Here is a 22,079-nt window from a genome sequence, read left to right as displayed (position 1 = left end):
TCCCGCTAAGATCATCAAAATGTACCAATGCGTCAAACATAAGTACGATATGCCAGAGATGTTCCTTTTGCGACGCCCCTTCAATGTTTTCATTGAGATGTACTAGTAACATCCTTCTTATCTATGCGCAAGCGCAAGTCTGCCAGGTTCTGTGGCGATACCCGAGTGACCCGAGTATTTCCGATCTCCTATTGCGCCTCCTTCAAAGATATTACACATGTGTAATATCTTTGGCCTCCTTTCTATAGACCATATTAGTGAGGTTAGAATCACTCAATTGGCGGGAGATCCATATTCAAATTTTTTTACATAGGAATCAACTTCAAGATGGAATATCGCGAGCTAGAAGTAAATGTTAATATAAAGACATGCAAAATTGTGTGCCCCCATTATTAGAGGTTGTTTCCAAGTACATTTCACATCACAAAATACTTTTATATGTCCTAAAATCAAAAGTGAACACATTATTATACGGAATATGCTAATCCATTCCCGCACGCATTTGCGTGCGGGAAAGAAATAGCAGGCGTTTTTCCCGCACCTTTTGGGAAAGTGACTCTTTGCAACTTGAAATGCGTGCGGGAAAAAGGTTGAACGCGTACGCTTGTAGAAAAATAGTTATTTTCCTATCAAGTGCGGAAAGTGATACTTGCCCGCACGAAACTGCCGTTGCCCGAACGATGCGAAGCAGAGTTCGGGTAAGCAGTTGAGTGCGGGCAAGACACTTTACGCAAGAGTTAGGAACAATATTTTTTCTACAAGCGTGCGCGTTCAACCTTTTTCCCGCACGCATTTCAAGTTGCAAATAGTCACTTTTCCAAAACGTGCGGGAAAAATGCCTGCTATTTCTTTCCCCCACGCATTTGCGTGCGGGAATGGATTAGCAGGGGTTTTTCCCGCACGCAAATCTTATAGAATAAATTAAATTCTATCATGTCTCTATGCACCGAACGTCAACGATGAGTAACCCATAGTAACGACATGCAGAATTACGTCTGTCATTTTATATGAATTAATCAAATGAGATATGATCTGTATCGTGCAATTGATACATTTATATATTTCAAGCGCTTGTAGAAAAAATATTGTTCCTAACTCTTGCGTAAAGTGTCTTGCCCGCACTCAACTGCTTACCCGAACTCTGCTTGATAGGAAAATAACTATTTTCTACAAGCGCTTGAAATATATAAATATATCCATTTCACGAAACAGATCATATCCCATTTGATTAATTCATATATAATGACAGACGTAATTCTGCATGTCATTACTATGGGTTTCTCATCGTTGACGTTCTATGCATAGAAACATGATAGAATTTAATTAACTCTATAATATTTGCGTGCGGGAAAAACCCCTGCTAATCCATTCCCGCACGCAAATGCGTGCGGGCAAGAAATAGCAGGCGTTTTTCCCGCACGTTTTGGGAAAGTGACTCTTTGCAACTTGGAATGCGTGCGGGTAAAAGGTTGAACGCGCACGCTTGTAGAAAAATTAATTTTTCTATTTTTCATTTGACTTATCCTATTCATAGTAAATGTCTTAAGGTATCTAAGGGATCAATAAATATATAATTATTATTATTATATCAAAGAATTAAAAATAAACAGCCATAAATATGATGTCATTTGTCCTGTTAATTGTTAATTCATGTGGAATTATTCATAAATTCATGTGTTCCTCTTGCCTTGAAACTTCCTTTAATTATTTTGACTTCCATTGATGCAAAATGATTTTTGTTGAATCCTTCGAGATATGCTCATTCCCTACCACCGCATCAGATGCATTGCATCTTCAGGTTGTTTTTTTTTTTTAAATCTACAACTGATGTAACGTCTTCAACCTTTGGCCAAAGAAGATAACCAACATTAACTCTGCTCAAGCTACTTCATATTATCAATAATTAAATTTTTTTCCATAACTAAAATAAATATATTTAAAAACTGATCTCTTGAATTTTTCATGCAAATAACTAGATTTGGTTTGCCTTCGATCAGTTTGTATAAAAGTCAATTACGTCACATATTTTCGAATTCATATTTTCCGAAGTGATTCGACATTGTGATAAGATACGTAATTACTGAGACTTTTACGTAAAACGGACAACATAGCGCTGATTTAAAACCAAAAAATGTTTACACAAGTGTCATAACCCCACATTTTCTCACTATACAGAGTGGAATGTGTGAAATTGCCATGGCCAACCGAGTGCTTAAATAAAAGTGAATGGAGTATAGGTATTTTCTTCAAAATAATTTTGGTTGATTTTGATCTCTTATAAACGTTTCGAATAAATTTATGGATATTCTAGACTTATTCCATTATGCAAAGTGGACAACTGCCTGTTGTGCCGAACAATCAAATAATATTTTACCCTTCACCATTCACATTCGTAGGAAAAAATATTCTTTTCCTCATATCCCAAGAATATTTCATTCTAGTACCTTGAATTAGTATAGGGTGCGCAAAATTCGATGGGATTGACTGGCAGCTCTGTAACAGTAGGAGCTAGGGAAAAATGGATGCTAGGTTTCCGGCCTCGGTTTTCAAAAGATGGATAATGCCCCAAGTCGCATCCCTCTACCTTCAGTTCTCAAGTTATGAGTGAAAACTCATTTTTCGGCTCTTGGAATTGGCCAACTTGACCGAACTAGATATAAGTTTATTTATTGGCAGAATAATTGAAGAGGTTTGTTATATATTCTGAATCAAAAAAAATATAGTACTGGAATATGTAAAAACAACATATATTTACCATAAAAAGTGACTGTATAACGTTGAATTTGTTTTTCTATAGTAATGAAACTTTACGAAATAGGGGCACCATTTCAAAGAGCTGAAAAATGAGTTTTTACTTATAATAAGCACCACCCAATTTTCTTAGCTCTTACGGTTACAGAGCTGCCACCATTCAATCCCATTGAATATTGAATATGTGAGTCCTGTACCCGAAGCACACAGTACTCCGCCGTCAAGTGCCGCGGGCACCACGGAAATGTTTAATATGGAGACGAAAATTCTCAGAATTGTCGTGAATCAGCGAAGGAATTTCCAGAGAGGCTGGAACAAATACACAAACTGTAGACCGGGATTATTGTCCCTCATCAGCACACTGCAGTGTCACACATCTCAACCGGGTGTCTTTGAACAAGAAAGGGGGCCCACCATGAGGAATATTTTTCAATCCTCATCACGACGCGCCACCTATCCAACCAAGATTGAACAAAGCCTCACTTACTCTGTAGAATCCTACACCCATCCATGACTCCTGAAAAATTGTGGTTCCATAAATGGAACGACACTTGACGTTGGAGTACTATGTGCCCTTGTAGCCTCCTGCAGTCTCTCGGCGAATAGATGTACTTTCGTTGACTTCAGGTCACTTGGTATTGATGTATTGTTTGGGAGTCATGGATGGGTGTAGGATTCTACAGAGTACCTAAGCGAGTCTTGGAGTCGATCACAAATATAAGAAATTATTACCTACTGTCAAACAGGACTAGATCAATGGGTTTGCTTTCATAACAGTATTATTGAGTATTGAGTTGGAATTGACTACTGAATGATAATATATCAAAGTAGGTAAAGACCTAAGTCCTGTAGTAGTTTCATGAATTAATCATACTCAATGATAATGTGAAAGACTTGTTGTAGAAAAAATCATGTTTAATATTTCAGGGAACTTTCCAGCATATCTATTGGATACTCACCTCCAGTTCGATATTGAAAAATGAACCATTTTGAACTCCTAGTATATCCGATGGCAGTCCAATTCCATCCACGAAGGTTACTTCTTTGAGCAAAAATATAAAAGCTCTGAGTATGAATGAAGTAAAAAGATGTATATGTAAGATATTTCGCGAACAATGTAATTTCCTAGAAAGACATTGTTGAGGAATAGCAATAGAGAAGTTTTAGGATTACTCACTTTATCGTGATCATTATGAATAGAGCTACGAGTAGAGTAATTAGAGATAAAAGATAACCAGTCTTTTTTATACCTTTGAGTAATGACAAATATTCCTGGAAAACAAACAGAGTGTCAATTGTTGAGAAATGAAATATTAATTTCAGAAAAACGAAACTAATGGCTTATATTGACAAACATTCTATTAATAATACGATGAAATATTTTAGCCAATCATCACGCTTACTTGAACAATTCGCCTGTCTCCATTTGTCTTTTCAGTAGAATCCCCTGAATGGGGAAAGGCAGTCAGCTGATAAGTTGTATCTGTTTAATTATTTCTTGAAATTTCATTGCCCCGCAAAATGCTAATGTTGCGAGAAAATCTTTCTAATTTCAATTGCTCACCTCAGAAATATATCTTTCAAATAAAAGCAATTTGTTGTTTCTCATCGCAAATGACAGACATTTGGATATCGTACAGTGTCATCTTTATTGATGTGAGAAGACCGATACTGTGAATTATTTGATAATACGAAGTGAACGCTTTTGACAAAAACGTGTGCAATTTATGGCTAAACGCACTTCCAGCTGAGCAGAGTACCATTTCCAATTGTTTAATAATGGGAAAAATCAAACTTGTGGACACCGATTGCATCAGTGGCGCAACCAGAATGATTTTATGAGAAATTGGCACATATAAGTTCTAGAGAGGCAGACATAGCTGCATACTTGATGAAAGTAGTTCCGGAGGCGTTTTTTAAGGTTTCACCATGGCAAAATCACTTAGCTTTTCGACGCTGGGTGCGCCAATGCATTGCATACACCCTGGAGCACCAACAAGGGGGCATAAGCTCCCTCAGATGACTTTACCGGAAAAAAAAACTCAAACTCTAAGGGCCCCATTTCTGCCGAAACCACAACAAGAAAACGGAGTCAGTCTTCCGATCCAAATTCCTGAACTCTCATTATTCTGTCTGTTGGAGCTATGTCTGAAACTGGTGAGTGAAAAAATAATGTCACCATCTGCAAAGTTGTCGATATGGCTATCGGTGGACCTAAGGATATCCTTGATATGGATCAGGAAATACGTAGGAAGCGGAAATGAATCCTTAGGAACACACGTGCTAAGATTGTTTCCATATAACATGGCGCGCAGAACAACTGGACCAAAAATTATATAGGTATTCCACCATACAAAAATCAACATAAAACATAAGATATTAGCTTATTCTTCCTCCTCAGATCTTGATGCTTCAGCGAAATCCTTCAATATATCCAAAGGTCCGGATTGCCATAGCGCTCGATATCTCTAAAATAACCCGTGGACAGCGTTCTTAATTCAAAAACGAAAATATGTTTATTTTCCCGAATCATCTTGATGTACAATTTTTACAAACCATAAAAACATTTAATAAGAGAGCCTAATTTGCTTACTCTCTCCAGACTAGTACCATTTGTGATGTTGGGGTGTGTAACAAATATAGTTGTTTTGTTTTCTATATGACACTGGCTGAAATTTGTCCAATAGCCTCCTTCTCTCATGAACCAATCTCCACTTTCCAAACATGTTTTCGTAGCAGTGTTCTGAAATAAACGTTAGAAATTCATTAACATTTCAGTAACCATGCGTGGTGATCATATATTCAGATACAGTAAAATAAATTGTTATCACAGTTTGCGCTTTCTTACATGTATCTTCCTTATCTATTAAGATGACGAGGGAAAGCAATCGTGTGGGGAAAAATCAAGGTAGCAGTGGAAGAGAGGAGAAATTATTTGGGTGTAGCACAAAGTTGTAAACACAAGGTCTCTTTACTTTCTTTGACAAGTTAATAAATGTGTCAACTTTGTACACATTGTTTTTACATTTTCTCATTCTGAATACGTAGGTACTGTTATTTTTCTTCTATAATTTTTATCAAAAAATAAATTCTTTGAGTTTTAATATTGTTTCCAATAACCCGAATTTCTATTCTTAACGGGGGTTTCAAACTGATATAAATATAAAACGAAATTTCGGAAATAAAAATTTCGATTTATAATTGATCAAAACCCAGAAACAATTTCTCAACTACATTATTATGAGTAACCTTAACTATTATTATTATTAGTTTTTCCTTTTTGAATTTCAATGACTGTTCGGTTTGAATAAATGTAGGTAATATGTAGTCCTCTCTGTGAACTACGATGAAATAAATTTTTTCTCAGTATTTCCTACGCCAGACCAGTGCACAATGCTGACCTATTCTCCTTACAATGGAAACCTTTCCATCTTGTATAAGTAGGTTGCTGTATATTATATGCTCCATTCCTTCTGTTTGAATTTTCACACAGATCCCCATAAATTGCTCCATTTCCTTCAAGTGATTATCATTATTGTCTATAGGTTGTATATGACAAAAATTTATTAGTTTCGATTCCAAAATATTAACCTTTCTCTTTTTGTGGCATTTTCGGATCCCCAAGCATTGTCAAATCTGGAATTTCTGCTTAAATTTCAACTTCCTTTTCTCCTCTTGGATATCCTGTTGCTGGAATACCAATTCTCTGTCTGCATTATCTATCTCTTGCATTTTCACTGTACCGATTATTCTTTTACACTCCTCTAATACTTTCATTCTTCATTCGTTTCATTTATAACTTTAATTTCATCTGTAAATGCTATTTGTATAGTCATTCAATTTCAACATTGTTTATTCTTTTATTTTTTTATAGAGTCTCATATTTATTTTCATATTTAACAAATTCTGTATCCTCTTTTTTCTTCCAATTTTCACAGAATTTTTCAAACTTTTTCATTTCTTTTCTCTTCAATTTTTATCTGTCCCTCTTCTGGTCCTCATTTATTGGTTCGATGAACTATATTTCTCAGTCTGTTTCTAGTTAAGTTTTTCCGTCCATTTTTCAGCTAGTTCCATTCCATCGTCATTTGTATTGATGTATATCATCTGTTTTCTCCACTTCCTTGCTCACTTCCTGATCTTAGTTTATTTCTTCGTCGTTTCTGCTTCTGAATTCTATCTTTTTAGTCGTGAATGTTGGGTTGTCTAACTGCGGTTTGCCAGGCGTTTTTTATCCCGATGGCTGGCGACGCCTAGCAGCGCAAAAAACCGCTGGTATAAATATATTTTCAATTTAAATGAATTAATCAAAACTCAAAAACAACAACTTATTCCGAATTATCTCATCTATTATTATTATAATTGTCTTTTCAGTTCACCACTGTTCGGTTCGAAGTCCAGATACAAGTTTTCAGAACAATGCGATTTAGTGTTGTAAGCATTGCATTAAATCCAGTCTAAATCGAAATAATTCAATATATATTTATTTAAATGAAGCATCTGTTTAAGTATTTAAGTACAAAAATTGAAAGATATTTGTTGGTAAATTCATTGTTTATTGATTGTTTTTAACTAAATATTTTATCCAACGATATATTGCCTCTATTGTCTATTGTCTAAAATTACTTCTGTTTTTTTTTCTATGACCAGAATATTGACTTAAATGTTGGGAATCTTTCTTGTATGCTGTACAAATGGATTTCTCAACACAAATTCACAATTCACCTAAAAAATCTTCCAATTCAACTTATTTCTTGGCTACAATATTGACTCTATACACATAAAAGATTTTTTCGTTTAGTTGTTCAATACATTTTTCTCCCAATTAAAATAGATTAACTCTGTTTAATTAGTTTATATCCGTTACCATCATTCCTTCAAAAATTATCCTTAGATATTATCCCAAGATACATGCACTCATTGGGTTTTTGTACATGAACAAATCTTTTTTAGCTGGTCAAAAATAATTCCAGCCGAGAAATCTTTTTTCATGACCTGGCATGGCGAAATGGAAATAATTCAAAAGAAATACTAGAATTTCTGTATGAATCAGATGTTATAAAAAAATTAATATTAGTGGCTTTAAAGAAAACTGGATATCAGTAGGGGAAAGGAGGTAAGAAGACGACAGTAAGCTTAAAAAATTAAAAAAACTGTCATCTGCTCCTCTATCGAAATAAATGCATCGACACATCGTCATTGGCTGATATCAGTTCTTCACATTTTCGATTTGGATTATATAATGGTTAATATTCTAAATAAAAAAATAGAGATATATCTCCTTGCGTCATATTCGTCATCTTATCCTCCATGGAGGGTAAGATGACGAAATGCGAGAAGTGAGATGACGAAGGGTATTCTAAGAAAAAAGGTAGTTAAGTATATGGCAAAATAAACAAATAAAAGTAAAATATATTTATTCTTCAAATAAGGCAACATTTATAACCTACATTTTTAGATGCACCAATCACATTGTTTCACCTTTGCTTCTCGATGGACTATACCAGTGCATTTCACTGCAGATGATGCAATCTCTTTCAACTTCTGAATCATTATCAGTGTCAGCATAGTCGATATCTATTGACGAGCCCGAAGAGTCAAACTTTATTTTTCTCCTGATGGTTTTCTCTTTATTCACAGTTGGTTTCTTATTTTGTCGAAGGGAAAAGTCTTCGTTTCTGTATTGTTTTTCCCTTTTTTCTGACCTCTTATTTTCCGTTTCCTCTCCTTTTCTGTTTTTTCAGCCTCTTTTTCTTCTAAGACTTTTATGACTAGTGAGCTGGAAATAATAAAAGACGGCAATTTTTTTCTGGGTCATTTTAATTAACAGTCAACGCTTCTGATATTACTTTAGTCATTGCTCTTTTCAGATTATCCTTCGACCATGATTGTCCTTCAGTTTTTCTTTGATAAATTTTACCCATTTTACCCACTCGCCATCTTACCCGCTGGCGCCATTTTTTTATTTCAAAAACCATAACATAAAATTTATAATTCACAACGAAAGTTTTCATTAATAAAATTATTCGCGAAGTATATAGGTTTCGAAAAAAAATTATAACAGTTGACCAATACTTACATAAAACACTAAAAATAGTATTTTCCGGAGCACAAATATTGTTTGAGTCAACACGCAAAGGTTATCAGCGCTCGTATCTTACTAAACTCGCGGCGTATTCAGCTCGTAGTCAATTGCTGAACAGATAGCACTACGTCTTCGGTTCTGATAGAAGCGGTGTTCTCAAATTCGTATATTCAGGAAATATCGGGAATTCGTCATCTTACCCGATTCGCCATCTTAACCTTCTTTCCCATACTTAAAATCCCCTTCTTAAACTCGACGTATTGGGAAAGAATTTTAAAAACGAGATGAAAATATGAATAAATTTTTTTTTCAAGAATTGTGAAGTAAAAATATCTCGAAAAATGAAGAGGGTATCATAATGATTTCACAGGAAAATTAGGAAGGGATTTCAGTTAGAGAACCATACACGAAGGGTAGTTCAATGAAATTGAAGTTTTATTATCAACTATATCCACAATGTGGTATTTTCCTAAATTTCAAAATATATGTTATTAAAATCTTTACACCTCAAATATATCGAAATATATTTTTTTCGAATTTTAACATACCTACTGCATTTTGTCTGTATTCACTTTCGAAAATTCTGATTTCAGAAGTGCTCTCTTATGAACAATCTACGTCATTTTCACAATCCGGCAACACTCATCGAGTCAATAATGGTCATAAAAGTTTCTTAATCAACATAGACGTAATGAATATCAAGTTTTGTGATCACATTTGACGAGAAAAACACACAATGACACAAAATGTCATCGATTTTAAGAAGGTATAGACACGGATTACAGAAACAATTTTATGCAATCTGTGGTGATCGGTTCCACTGTTATCGAATTAACAAAAATTACTAGACTTTAGTACACTACGTCATAAGCTTTCACATATTCGAATGTTCACTATGTTTCGAAGGGTGTATTTCTGAAAATTCTGAATTTTGAAGCGAATCTTTCAGGTGTTGGATAACTTATGGAAAAGGGTTTCCATAAATTATCTTAAATTCGATTTTGGAGTTTTAGGAAACTTGCCGATTACTTGAGGGTTTTTATAAAATAAAGTTACCTACTGTTTTTGTTATGTAAGTACTTATTTCATAGGAAACTATTGAGGACAAATTTGTCAAGATGCCTTAAACTTTTAACTTGAGCTTCGAAGCAGTGTTCGAATTTATCAGAGAGACAATTTGGTCGTGAATAATAGTCTTGCTAATGAGCTGTATTATTTCTCATTCAGTATTAAATTCATATCAAACTGGGAATTGCAACTTTTGATTCACGATTCTAGTTCTACTATTAATTGATCCAAGTGGGAATAGGCAAAATGCCTCTTAAATTATATATTTCATCCTCACCATCTCCAGAAATTGAATGAAATTATGTACAATTTTTTTTAATTATTCGATGCTGCTATATGGGGTAATTGACCATTAAAAATTTTCAGTAGTCATGTTATTTTCATCACAAAATTTTCACCACCTCTATTATAATTTTAATTGGAATTGATAGGGAAAATAGATTGAAATCTTATATGCTTACATTCAAAACGAATCCACTTATATAGGAAAGAGAAGAACAAGCCTTTGAAGCTGTAGTTCCAGCTGGTACAGGAGACCAGCAGGTAATTCCATCCCAAGTTGCTGGGCAGGAGAACCCTGTAAAATAATCCAAGAAATTTCATGATTCAATTGTTTTCTGATACAATGGGAAACCAGATTTACTTCTTTCTCAATATTTTTTCACAGAAATATCTAGGGGAGACTAGGGAGCATTGATACATGGGGAGGCTTGATACAGGCTTATATCCGCGGTCTGTAGCCGTTTTCAAAAGTAATATACTGGTGAACACTATTCTCCTGCAGAAAGCACTACATGACCGTAATCTGTAAGGCTAACAGTAGTTCGTTCGTGAAATATTCAACAAAGAGTGTTTCGAGGTGAGAAATTGTAAGTATTTACTCACGTTACCTAAGGGTTTTATGATCATGCATTAATTTTTCGGCATAAACAAACATTTGACTGGGAAATATTCATAAACCTACTCAATTTACTGTTTTATTAGGTTGCCAAAATGTATGGGTATAAAATGAAAACATAAATTACTTTAAAACTTGCTTTCAGGGAGGTTTGAGACATTTAGGGTGGGGAGGCCTGATACATGTATCATCTTTAAAAAATATTCCGGAGCTGGTTGGACAGGCCTACATAAAGGCGTTTTTACCATCCAACCTACCTTCTGAACATGTTTCTGCACCTACGGGACCAAAGCAAACCAGAATCATTGCTGACCTACCTACTAATCTAGTAATTCTGGATCAGGCGTCAGGTGTGCTCGCAATGGTGCCACGAAGAATGTAACCGTGTTAGAAATGGCACAAAAATGTTTATATGTGACATTTGCAAGTGATAACAATGGGGCTTATATTTTCAGTTTATGTGTCTCATGCCTCCCAGTACACCGTATCAATCCTCCCATATGTGGGGAGGCTTGAGACAGTTTGCATGTTTTTGTGTTCAACGTTTTGTACAGAATAGGATGTTTATATTTTGAGAATTCTTTATTTATTTCGTTGAACGATTAATCGAAGAATTATATAATGTTATAAAAGTCCTGTTTGTTCATATAATTAATTTTAGAATAATAAATATTCCAAAAACGTATCAACCCTCCCCAGTCTCCCCTAAATCGTTTCTTAATTTTTCAAGCTGTGGGTTTTTTTGAGTAGATATTTATCTACTCAACAAACTTTTTCTCTGTTGTTCCCACAAAGTAATTTCCTATCGAGTTTTGAAACCAAATGACCTATTTAGTTATAGTCGAATATTCAGTTATAGTCGAAAATACTAAAGTCTCGCAGTGCTTTGTGAGTCTCGTGAATGTTTTAATAATAATAATGTATTGCTGTTAAATTCAAAAATTTTGCGATCATTTCGCAGGCTCAAACTTTACCAACATGCGAACCGGCAATGCTTGAAATGAAAAGTAAACCGTTTCGGTTTCGAGGTTCACTCGGGTCTTACTTTTTTTTTCAGATTCGATTTGAAATACTGACTCGAGAAACAATGGCTTTTGTGTCAAATTTTAAGCGTTTTTTTTGGGTAATGAACTGACAAATACCTTGGTCAGATTATCCGGAAAGGTATTTTTTCGTCGATATACACTAGAGTTTTGCTCAATCCAGTGATTACGAATTGTCAAGCTGTTGTTCATTCATAGGTTAGACGAAAACCACTAGTTTTCTTTGGTTTAAGTTAACCATTGGAAAATGAAGGTTTAACTGATTAATATTTTGTTGTTAACGTCAATGTTTTGACAGAACGAAATTAAAAAGTTTTATTTGTGTTGTTTCTAGTGTAAGGAGAGGATGCTGAAATATTAAGGAACAGAAAACAAATTTCTCATTAAACTTCCAGGCAGTTCGTGATTTATCATTAAATTCTTTGAATATTGTTTGTCGTTGTCCTGGTTCTAGCCATGATTCTACAATATTCAAACAATCTTCTTGTGCGCTCCATTTGAAAATGCAGAGTATGAGAACTACTTCTTGGTTGGTGATTGTGGTTATGCCATAAGAAAGTTTCTCATCACTTCATTTGGCCAGCCGAGGAGTAGGCCTGAGCATCTCTTCAATGAATCACGAATAAGGACCCGAAATCTAATTGAAGTATGCTTTGTTGTGCGGAAACTTCGATTCCCAATATTGGCATTAGGCTTGCCAGTGAATGTGAAAAGATGTGAAGTCATTGTAGTTTCAACTGCAATTCTTCAAAACTTAGCAAATACATTAACAAGCCCGCTTCCAGATGTTGATGAAGTTGTGTGGCAAGACATACTAATATTTGGACTTCTTCCTGGGTGAAATTTGCTCTTCCTTTTTTTTTTCATCTTCATTTTTCTAATCATAATTTATCGCCGTCATTCATATAAACTATCTCAACACGAAAAGGATTTTCAGATTTTAAATTCATTGGATAATTGTCATAGAAATAGCGATATTAATGGTTTTCATCCTTTCCAACTTGTCAAAATCCATATTTCAAAATCAGTGTGGCCAACACAGAACTAATGTGCTCCATAACAACAAACAAAGCTATGAATCGACTAGTTAACTAATAGTTTTGAAATCCATGGTTAGTTTCTCTATGAACAACGCATAACCAATACAATGCCAAACCATAGTTACAGTTAACCCTTGGTTAGATAATCAATGAGTTACTTCATGAATGAACAACCGGCCCTTAGTGTGATAATAACTGTCAATTGCTCTTGTCAAATTATTTCTTTATCTGATGACCTAGATTTAAGGAGTGAAATAAAAGCCAAAGATTATAGAGTTAGAGGGAGTTCTAACCCTTTATGAAAACTTAGGTTCCATATTAGTGCTCATAATAATCACAATAGTTAGTCATAGCGCTATGGATATCGTATCGTAATATAGGAGAAGCGTTTTCCAGAGCTGAGGAAATTGGGTATTTTGGCAACATAGCCGAGGCCAGCAAACACGTGAGTTCTTGCTTTCATAAAGGTATGTAGAGGTCGACGAAACAATATATTGTACACCTGTCTATAGTCTCGCTAGCTTGCTAGCCTCGACTATAATAAGCAGTTTTCCGTCCTTGGTACATGAATAATCATTTTTGACGTACAATATGTCCAAACACACTAATTAATAAATAGTTTATACAGGCTGGTGACAAATTCGATACTCACCAGTCACCACTACTATTCTTTAAATTATACCAGATAGAAATTCCGTTTATTGATCATCATTAATCTCATCAATCATATTTTCACTCGTTTTTTTCATTTCCCTCTCCATTTCAGAAATCCTCTCCTTAAGAACCTTGACCTCCCTCTTTAGCTCCTACAAGCAACTTATAATATGAGGTTCTCTCTTCAGTGCAGCCTTACAATCGTTGCAGAAAGAAAATAGTGATCTTTGCTTTTTCAACTACTGCACTCGTCTTTCGGTACTACCTATGTCTAAACATTTGATGTGGAATACCATGCCGCATAACACATGGCGCCGCGGGATTCTTTTATGGACAATTAATAGAGCTTTAAATAGGACACAGAAGTTGAAAAGTATTCTGCTATAAGTCAGAGGTGCTATATTTATACTATATACTATACTGACCTCGTCAGTATAGTTTCTTTATGCTCTTTTATGATGGTGGTCTCTTTATGACACAATATACAAATTGATTAATGAATGAACAAAACACTCCTAGCAGGTTTCATAAAACCTTGACTGTTGATCTACAATTTGACAGTCACCCGATTCTCAAAATTAAATCAATGGAACCTTTGCATTTCTGAATATGTATATTGAAGCAGTAGGAATTGAAAATCATTGAATGGACGTAAAAAGGTCATAATTTCCCCTAAATGGACCCTTCATGCAAGGGATCCTTCCTGCATAGAACAATTTACGATGAACAGTTCTCAACTGACTTGCAGTAAAAATGTTCCCTGAAACTTTTTAGGGTTTTCACTCCCAATCTCTGAAACAAAATCAATTAAAAAAATGAAATAAACGATTTGCTCCTGCGTAAATTCTTGCACTAATTCAGAAGATTTTCGAAAATTGATTTTCGTCTCCGAAACGTTACAATATAAAATTATAATTTCAAAGTTCTTTATTTTCAGTTCATTGTCAGGCAACAATTTTTTCTAGTTGATTTGCTGACAAATCTGACAAATTAGTGCAAAAATTTACGCAGCAGCAAATCGTTTATTTTATTTTTTTTTTTATTGATTTTGTTTCAGAGGTTGGGAGTGAAAACCCTAAAAAGTTTCAGGAAACATTTTTCCTGCAAGTCAGTTGAGAACTGTTCATCGTAAATTGTTCTATGCAGGAAGGATCCCTTGATGTGTAGTGAGGATTTCACAGCGTGAACCGTTTCCTGCACCAAATGCGTAATTTTTGTCGGTCCTCTACAAGTTCCTCCCGTAGCTTTTTATCTCGAAAATGTTGTAATTTCCTACAATAAAATTTCTATTTGTTAGTAGAATGAAGAAAGCGTGGTCAGGTGGTTAAACCTTCCAAGACGAAAGCATTCAATATATCTCTTGAATATTTCATTCATTTTTGCATTCGTACTACAAAACACGGAATAGGACTTAAAGAGGAAACAGATATGGACTAAATAAATATTAACTTGACTTAACTGAGTAGGATCTTACCCGTTTTCGTCCAACTCCTAATATTCCTCCAAATAAAGCCATAGTACCAATTTTTTAAATTATGATAGACTCAATGTTCATTCACGAAATGTACCTACTGCTTTCGTGTTTGTGTTTTTACCGCTACCCTACATCCTATATGCAAAGATATTATTTCATGAACATACTCATACTCAGAGGATTTATTTTACTAGTAGGTACTCGTACATTTTAGCCCTATGAAATGAGAAACTTTTCTGTTACTACCATTGTTTTTCCTGCTCGGAAGTAATTATTTTTCGAAGTTACATTCTCGTATCAGATCATGCCCTTATCATTCTATATCTATCGTATAAAAGGGGATCAGGAAAGATCTGTTCTACAATAATTGATTTCTATAACTTTTCCATGAAATTGATACTAAAACTTCAGAATCAGTCGATATAGCTATGTTTAAATAGAGTGAGTTGATTTTGCTACGTGCTTACATGGGACGATATCGAATACCTGGAAAAGGAAGAGAAAACTATTTATAGAATGATATATTTATGACCCTGAAGGGCAAGAACAGAATTCAATCACTGTGTTTGAATAACTTTTGCTAGGTGCTTGATGCAGCTCCTTGTTTGATTAGATTTCATATAGAAATAAATTACGAAATTTCTAAACAAACCCCCTTAGATGTTTGCCTCGAATTTCGAATATAATATACATGGACATGGTGTATATGAATGTTTGCGAAGAAAATCGGTGGGTGATGTCTTGTCAAAAATAGTCTAGGGTCTTTTATACAGGGTGTCCGGGGAGTAACTGTATATACTCATACCAGAGATAGAGTTGGACTGGCTGATTACGGATTGACTATAAAAAATTAATTTCTGGGTTTCCCTAGAAAGCTACAGGGTGATTTCACAACTTCATGGAAATACTAAGACCATCATAAAATCCAAACTTATTGACGGATATTATTGAAACTTAGGCGGTTATTGACACATGCTAAGGTTGAGTTAGAAAGATATCAATTATTCCATTATTCCAGGGCTGGACTCATTAATCTTCATTTAAAGTGTTCAGGGTAAAAAAAAACACTTTGTATATCGAATTACGAATAATTGATTCGCTTTTTAGAAAGAAGCTAAATTATTCTTCAATTTTTGGTACCGCTCAGAGTTGTCACATCAACAATTATTTTCTTATGAATTTCTTAATTTGGATAAAGTTCCAAAATTGCAATTTATTTACCTGAACAGGACTTAGTCATCTTGTGCAGGTCGAAAATAAATAATAAATTTTCTTGAAAAAGTCACTGAAGGTGAAGACTATAATAATTTGTTGATATACTTGGTGGCCACCCCAGACGCGGATTTCACTTTGAGGGAGATTCTTTTGTATACCGGGTGTTTGACAACAATGATATAGACCAAAGTTACAGTTCTTCCAGTCAAGAGAACCAGGCCCGGATCTACGATTTTTTCTGACCGGGGCAAATATTCATGATGGCGCCCCCCTCCTTCTAAGGTTCGTAGGAAAAATCTAATTGCATATTCGTCATCACTTTCAACCCGAGTTTTTTTCACTAGTTCGAGGTCGTATAGATTACGAATATGCAATTAAATTTGTCCTAAGATGAGTACTTTGGGAAAAAAATCACTCATATTTTTTTCCCATTGTTCCATCAAAAGATATTTTTTCTCATTGTTCCATTAAAAGTTATTCTTTTCCCAAAATACTCCCAAAAATTGCATAAATTAAAAAAAATTTAAAAGTTTGTATTTACAAGAATGTCGTTTGCAACCCGCCATCGTCTATCGTTTTTACCCGCGCTTCATGAACGAAATTATTCCGAACAAAAATTTATTTTTGTAACTACATATATCGACCCGGATCATTTTACATATTAATTCAAGGTAGATCACGAATATGCAATTAGATTTTTGGAGGATCAGTATTTTGAGGAATAAATCACTTTTAGTGCAAAATTTCGGAAATATTGGTCAACTTTGAGGAGATGTAGCAGCTAGAAAAAAGGCACTAGTCATATGCTGTTTAATTTTTTGGTGATGAATTGGTTCTTTGCAAATATAAAAATCCACACTTCATTCATCTATCTCGAACGGATCAGATTTTATGAATTTTTCCGCGAAGGTCCAAAATTTCCGATTTTCCATCGACCATAACTTGAAAAGTAATTTTTTTTTAAAATATCTGTTTGCATATTCGTGTTCTACGCCCTCGAATTAGTGTACAGAATGAATTCGGTTTTGATCGGAGACCAAAAATATTCTTCAGAAAACCGCCCACTTTGTATATATTTCATTTTGTGAAAACATTTAAAAAAAACTCAATTTCGTGAAACTTTTGTATAAAACATTTTTTTGTACCTCTCTTAGTAACAAAGTTAAAGGGAAGCTCAAATTATGGTGAAAAACTCGGTATATCTATGGAAAATTTGAAAAAATTTCGATCTTACCGATTTCCACCAAAATTGGTGTTTTTACCTTAGTAAATCTAGTAATCTATGCCTTAGCATAGATTACGAATATGCAAACAGAATTATGCTGAAAGGATTAGTTTTTATGTTATGGTCTATAGAAAATCGGAAATTTTGGCCCTTAGTTCCAGATGAGAAGGCGATGAGTCGGCAATTCCCCAGGCAAAGAAATTACTGCTTGCGACGCAGTGTAAACATATCAGATCTTTCAACCTATTTCACCCAAGTGTGGCGGTCATTCGTAGATGACTGAATAATATGCAGTTAATTGATCCCTCATTGATATTAAATATTTTAGGCATAGTGATGGTTTATCATGTTTCCATTCTACAGTTTCCATTTTAGCACTAGGAAATTAATTTTTTCCGAGAAAATCAAAAGTAAAAAAATTTCAACCTCTGGTTGATTTTTGATTTTGGCGCCCCCTTAGGCTGGCGCCCGGGGCAAGCGCCCCGCTTGCCCCCCCCTAGATCCGGGCCTGAAGAGAACAGCTGATGAACAGAATAATCAACTGTTGCGATATTTTAAGAGATAATGGCGATATGATTCGGAAGGCTGTATCCAATTTGAAAATTCGGCAAGAGAAATGCATACAAGCTAATGGTTTTCATTTCGAACCACTTTTGAAATATCGTTGACTCAGCAATTCATTCCTTCCTATTTTTATTTTTATTAGGTACTCTTTACTGTATTTTAGTTTTTTTCATTTGTTATTGTTTCGTAAGTGAAGTGCTTATTTAAGCTCTGAACTTTTTTGTGAATTTTCTACTAATACTTTTGCATTTTATATTCAAACATGAGATTTTCAGTTCTCTTCATGGTGAAAAATTCAATTTTTCGAACTTTATTCAAATTCAAACGTTCATAAAAAAATAATTGTTGATGTGCCAACTTTGAGTGATGCCAAGAATTGAAGCACAATTTAGCTTCTTCCTAAAAAACGAATCAATTATTTGTAATTTGAAATACAAATTGTTTTTTTCACCCTAAACATTTTAAATGAAGATTAATGAGTCCGGCCCTGGAATAATGAAATAATTGATATATTTCTGACTAGACCTTAGCATGTGTCAATAACCTCCCAAGTTTCAATAATATCCGTCAATAAGTTAGGATTTCATGATGGTCTAAGTATTTCCATGAAGTTGGAAAATCACCCTGTAGCTTTCTAGGAAAATCCAGAAATTAATTTTTTATAGTCAATCCGTAACCAGCTAGTCCAACTCTATCTCTGGTAAGAGTATGTACAGTTATTCCCCGGACAACCTGTATAAGCTTACCAGTACGACAAAAATTGCTTAGCAATTATGAATTCACCAAATGACGGTGTTTGAAATTCTCCACTTGGATGGTGGGAATGATTGAAGAATAATCTCATCTTTTGAAAAAAGTTTTTAATAGAGTTGTTATTTTATATTGATACCGTTTTTTCACATTTTTCAACAATTTTTGTTTTGTTCTCTTGGTTCGGTTTGTGTTTGTTATCGGGAAGGTATTCATAAATTTTGGGATGAACGAGACCTTCAGATCCAGATCCAGTCATGAATAGCTTCACAGTACCTCTCTGTTTATCATTGAAAATTGACCCTCGACAGCACATCTGTTCCTCGATGAGCTAATGTACTTATTAAAATTTTAACATCTATTAGTTGATTTCAGTTTTTTGTTCTGAAGATGATGGCTCAGAACCAGAAGTTCAGGTAAGTATACTGGAATTAAGACTATCCTTTCCTCGTCGTATGTTCTTTCATGTAGGGTTATTCAAAACACTCCCGGATTTTTTGACCGGGTTGTGTAACGGCCGAAGGTGGGCACTTTGAACATTTGATATGATCGTAAATAACAGGGAAGAACTATTTCTAGAAAGTAATCAACAAATTTGTGGATACACTAGATGCATATTTCTTTTTTGGTATTTGTGATGTATTGCATTTAGCCTTCCGGCATGTATCTACCTTCTTCCTGCTTAATATGATATTTAATTTATGAAGGATTTAATTTTGTTTATTTTGCGACATTTATTCAATATACCAGTACCAGTTATCTTGTTACATGGGACCTTATTTGTTAGGAATGGAACAAGCTATCCAAAATAGATATTTTCATTGAAAAATTAACATTTTTAGAAGTGACTTTCTCTACCCATCAAGATCATATAGGAAAACCACCAAAATTTTTTCGTACTTTCTTCTCGCTCGCATAAAATATCTGCTTAATTTTCTTTTCCTCAGTTTTTTCAGAGTTGATATTATAACGACAATATTTGTATGACAACATTATATTTCTAGTGAAAAACATAACAATAATATTCGCTCCGTCAAATCATTCGAACAGCAATGGTCTCGTTCCTAAGATAGAAGCGAGCAAAAAATTTAGAAGGATGTCCTGGCTATTACCGTTTACTTAAAAATGAAACTTTGTATTCTCATCATGGGAATCTAAACAGATCCCCATTGATTCACTCATGTTTTCAGTCTAATCAATGGTATTTATTTTTCCCAGTAGGTGATTTGAGAGATTGATCCAATTTAGGATTGAAACATATGTTGAGGATGTTTTACAAAATTGCCAGGGAGGTTTTAGAAAGAATAGAAATTGTTCTGATCAGGTACTGAGCCTGACTACTTTTATTGAATCGGGTTTCAATAATAAGAAGAAAACAGGAACAGCATTTGTAGATCTATCATCGGCGTACGATACGGTGTGGAAAGATGGTTTAATTTTTAAACTTCACAGTCACTTAAAATGTGGTAAAATGGTTCGTTTGATAGAAAATATATTATCTGATCGAAGACTTCGTGTTTTTGTTAATGATAAAAGCAGTAGTTTCAAAACTTTAAATAATGGACTTCCACAAGGATCGGTATTATCTCCTATTCTTTTCAATTTATATTTATGTGATATCCCCGATACGTCTTCCGAAAAATTTATTTACACCGATGATATTGCTCTTGCTTTTCGCCATTCTGATTTCGAAGTAATAGAAAATACTTTAACGCAAGACTTAGAAATCCTGAAAAATTATTTCCTTGAATGTCCTAATCCAAATAAAACAGAAGTTTTCTGTTTCCATTTGAATAATCAGCAAAAATATAGAAAATTGAAAGTAACTTTCAATGATGATGTTTTACAACATAATTTCAATCCTAAATATCTCGGAATAAAAATAGATTCTTCATTGAATTTTAAGGTTCATTTGGAAAGTTTACGTTTGAAATTAAAGTCGAGGAACAATATAATTCAAAAATTAGCTGGTTCTTTATGGGGTGCTGATGCCATCACACTTCGTACGGCAGCTTTGGCCCTAGTTTTTTCTGCTGCTGAGTACTGTTGCTCTTTTTGGTTCAACAGTGCTCACGTCAATAAAATCGACACCATACTCAATGATTCTATGAGGATTGTTACGGGGACTATCAAATCTACACCTTTGCATTGGTTACCCGTTCTGTCAAACATCGTATAGATATATATAGATATAGATATATATTTATTTTGTTCGAAGTACACAACAAAATGTACAAGAAAAAAACGTCAAACAAAGATACATTAAAGAGAAATCGACTTTTCAGCCTTACAAAAATCAAAGTATTCCTTAATATTATAGGGTTCACACCTCAAAATAAAAGAATTCAGTTTACACAGCAGTAGTTTCTCTGTATTTATATCACGAAATTGCCTTGGCAATGCATTAAACATTTTCATGCACATGTACATAGCATTATGCTGTGTCAAAGTGAACTTATGAGCTGGATAGAGATAACAGTCTATTTGCCTTGTCTTTACATTTTTATTTCGATATGGCTCAAAAATCTCCCGATGCTGAATTAAAAACTTGAGGGAACTGTACACGTACAATCCTGTTAAAGTATGAATATTGCCAGCCCGAAAAACACCCCTACACGACTGCCTGTATTTCATGTTCATAATAGATCTTAAAGCATATTTTTGTTTTACAAAAAGGCTGTCAGTGAAGGAACTGTTTCCCCAGCAAACGATACCATATGACAAATTAGATTGAAAAGCAGCATAGTAAAAAATCTTCAAGGTAGGCAGATCAACAGACTTCTTGAGAACATTAATGGCATATAAAGCCGAGTTCAATTTTTTATTTAAGTGATGTATATGTACATCCCATCTCAACTCACAATCTACATGAACACCAAGGAACCTGGTAGATTCCGAGATCTTCACTTGACTTCCATCCAGAAAAATTTCACTTGGGAATTGAAATTTTGACCTTGAAGAGTGAAAAACTACACATTCTGTTTTTTGTGCATTTAATTTAAGCTTGTTTGATGTGCACCAATTTTCAACACTTAAAAAGGCATTATTCAGTTCTTCATTCAATTGAGAGGCGTTACATAAGATCTTGATAATATTTGTGTCATCAACATAGATGATTGCATTCAACAATTGGTCAATATTGCGAGGTAAGTCGTTTATATATATATAATGAACAATAAAGGGCCTAAAATGCTACCCTGAATTACTCCATTAATGATATCCTCATCTTCAGAAATAAAGCTTTTATCATCGATAGTAATAGATACTTTTTGTTTTCGCCCTTGTAGGTAGCTTTGTATAAGTTTTAGTTGG

General features: G+C 34.3%; 1 protein-coding gene across 3 annotated transcripts in view; it reads right to left on the bottom strand.

The window, feature by feature from the left end:
• LOC123317890 (vasoactive intestinal polypeptide receptor 1-like) overlaps window positions 1–22,079 on the bottom strand; it is a 170,088-nt gene that overhangs the window by 14,446 nt on the left and 133,563 nt on the right. For all 3 annotated transcript variants that reach the window (XM_044904509.1, XM_044904516.1, XM_044904504.1), the window contains exons 3-6: window positions 10,366–10,481; window positions 5,345–5,494; window positions 3,929–4,023; window positions 3,711–3,876 (exon numbers count right to left, since the gene is read on the bottom strand). In XM_044904509.1, coding sequence (XP_044760444.1) covers window positions 3,711–3,876; window positions 3,929–4,023; window positions 5,345–5,494; window positions 10,366–10,481 — 527 coding nt within the window. The remainder of the gene's footprint in view (window positions 1–3,710; window positions 3,877–3,928; window positions 4,024–5,344; window positions 5,495–10,365; window positions 10,482–22,079) is intronic.

The sequence above is a fragment of the Coccinella septempunctata genome, chromosome 1 (assembly GCF_907165205.1).
Source record: "Coccinella septempunctata chromosome 1, icCocSept1.1, whole genome shotgun sequence".
In the NCBI taxonomy this organism is placed as follows: domain Eukaryota; kingdom Metazoa; phylum Arthropoda; class Insecta; order Coleoptera; family Coccinellidae; genus Coccinella; species Coccinella septempunctata.
This window is presented reverse-complemented; position numbering and strand designations above follow the sequence as displayed.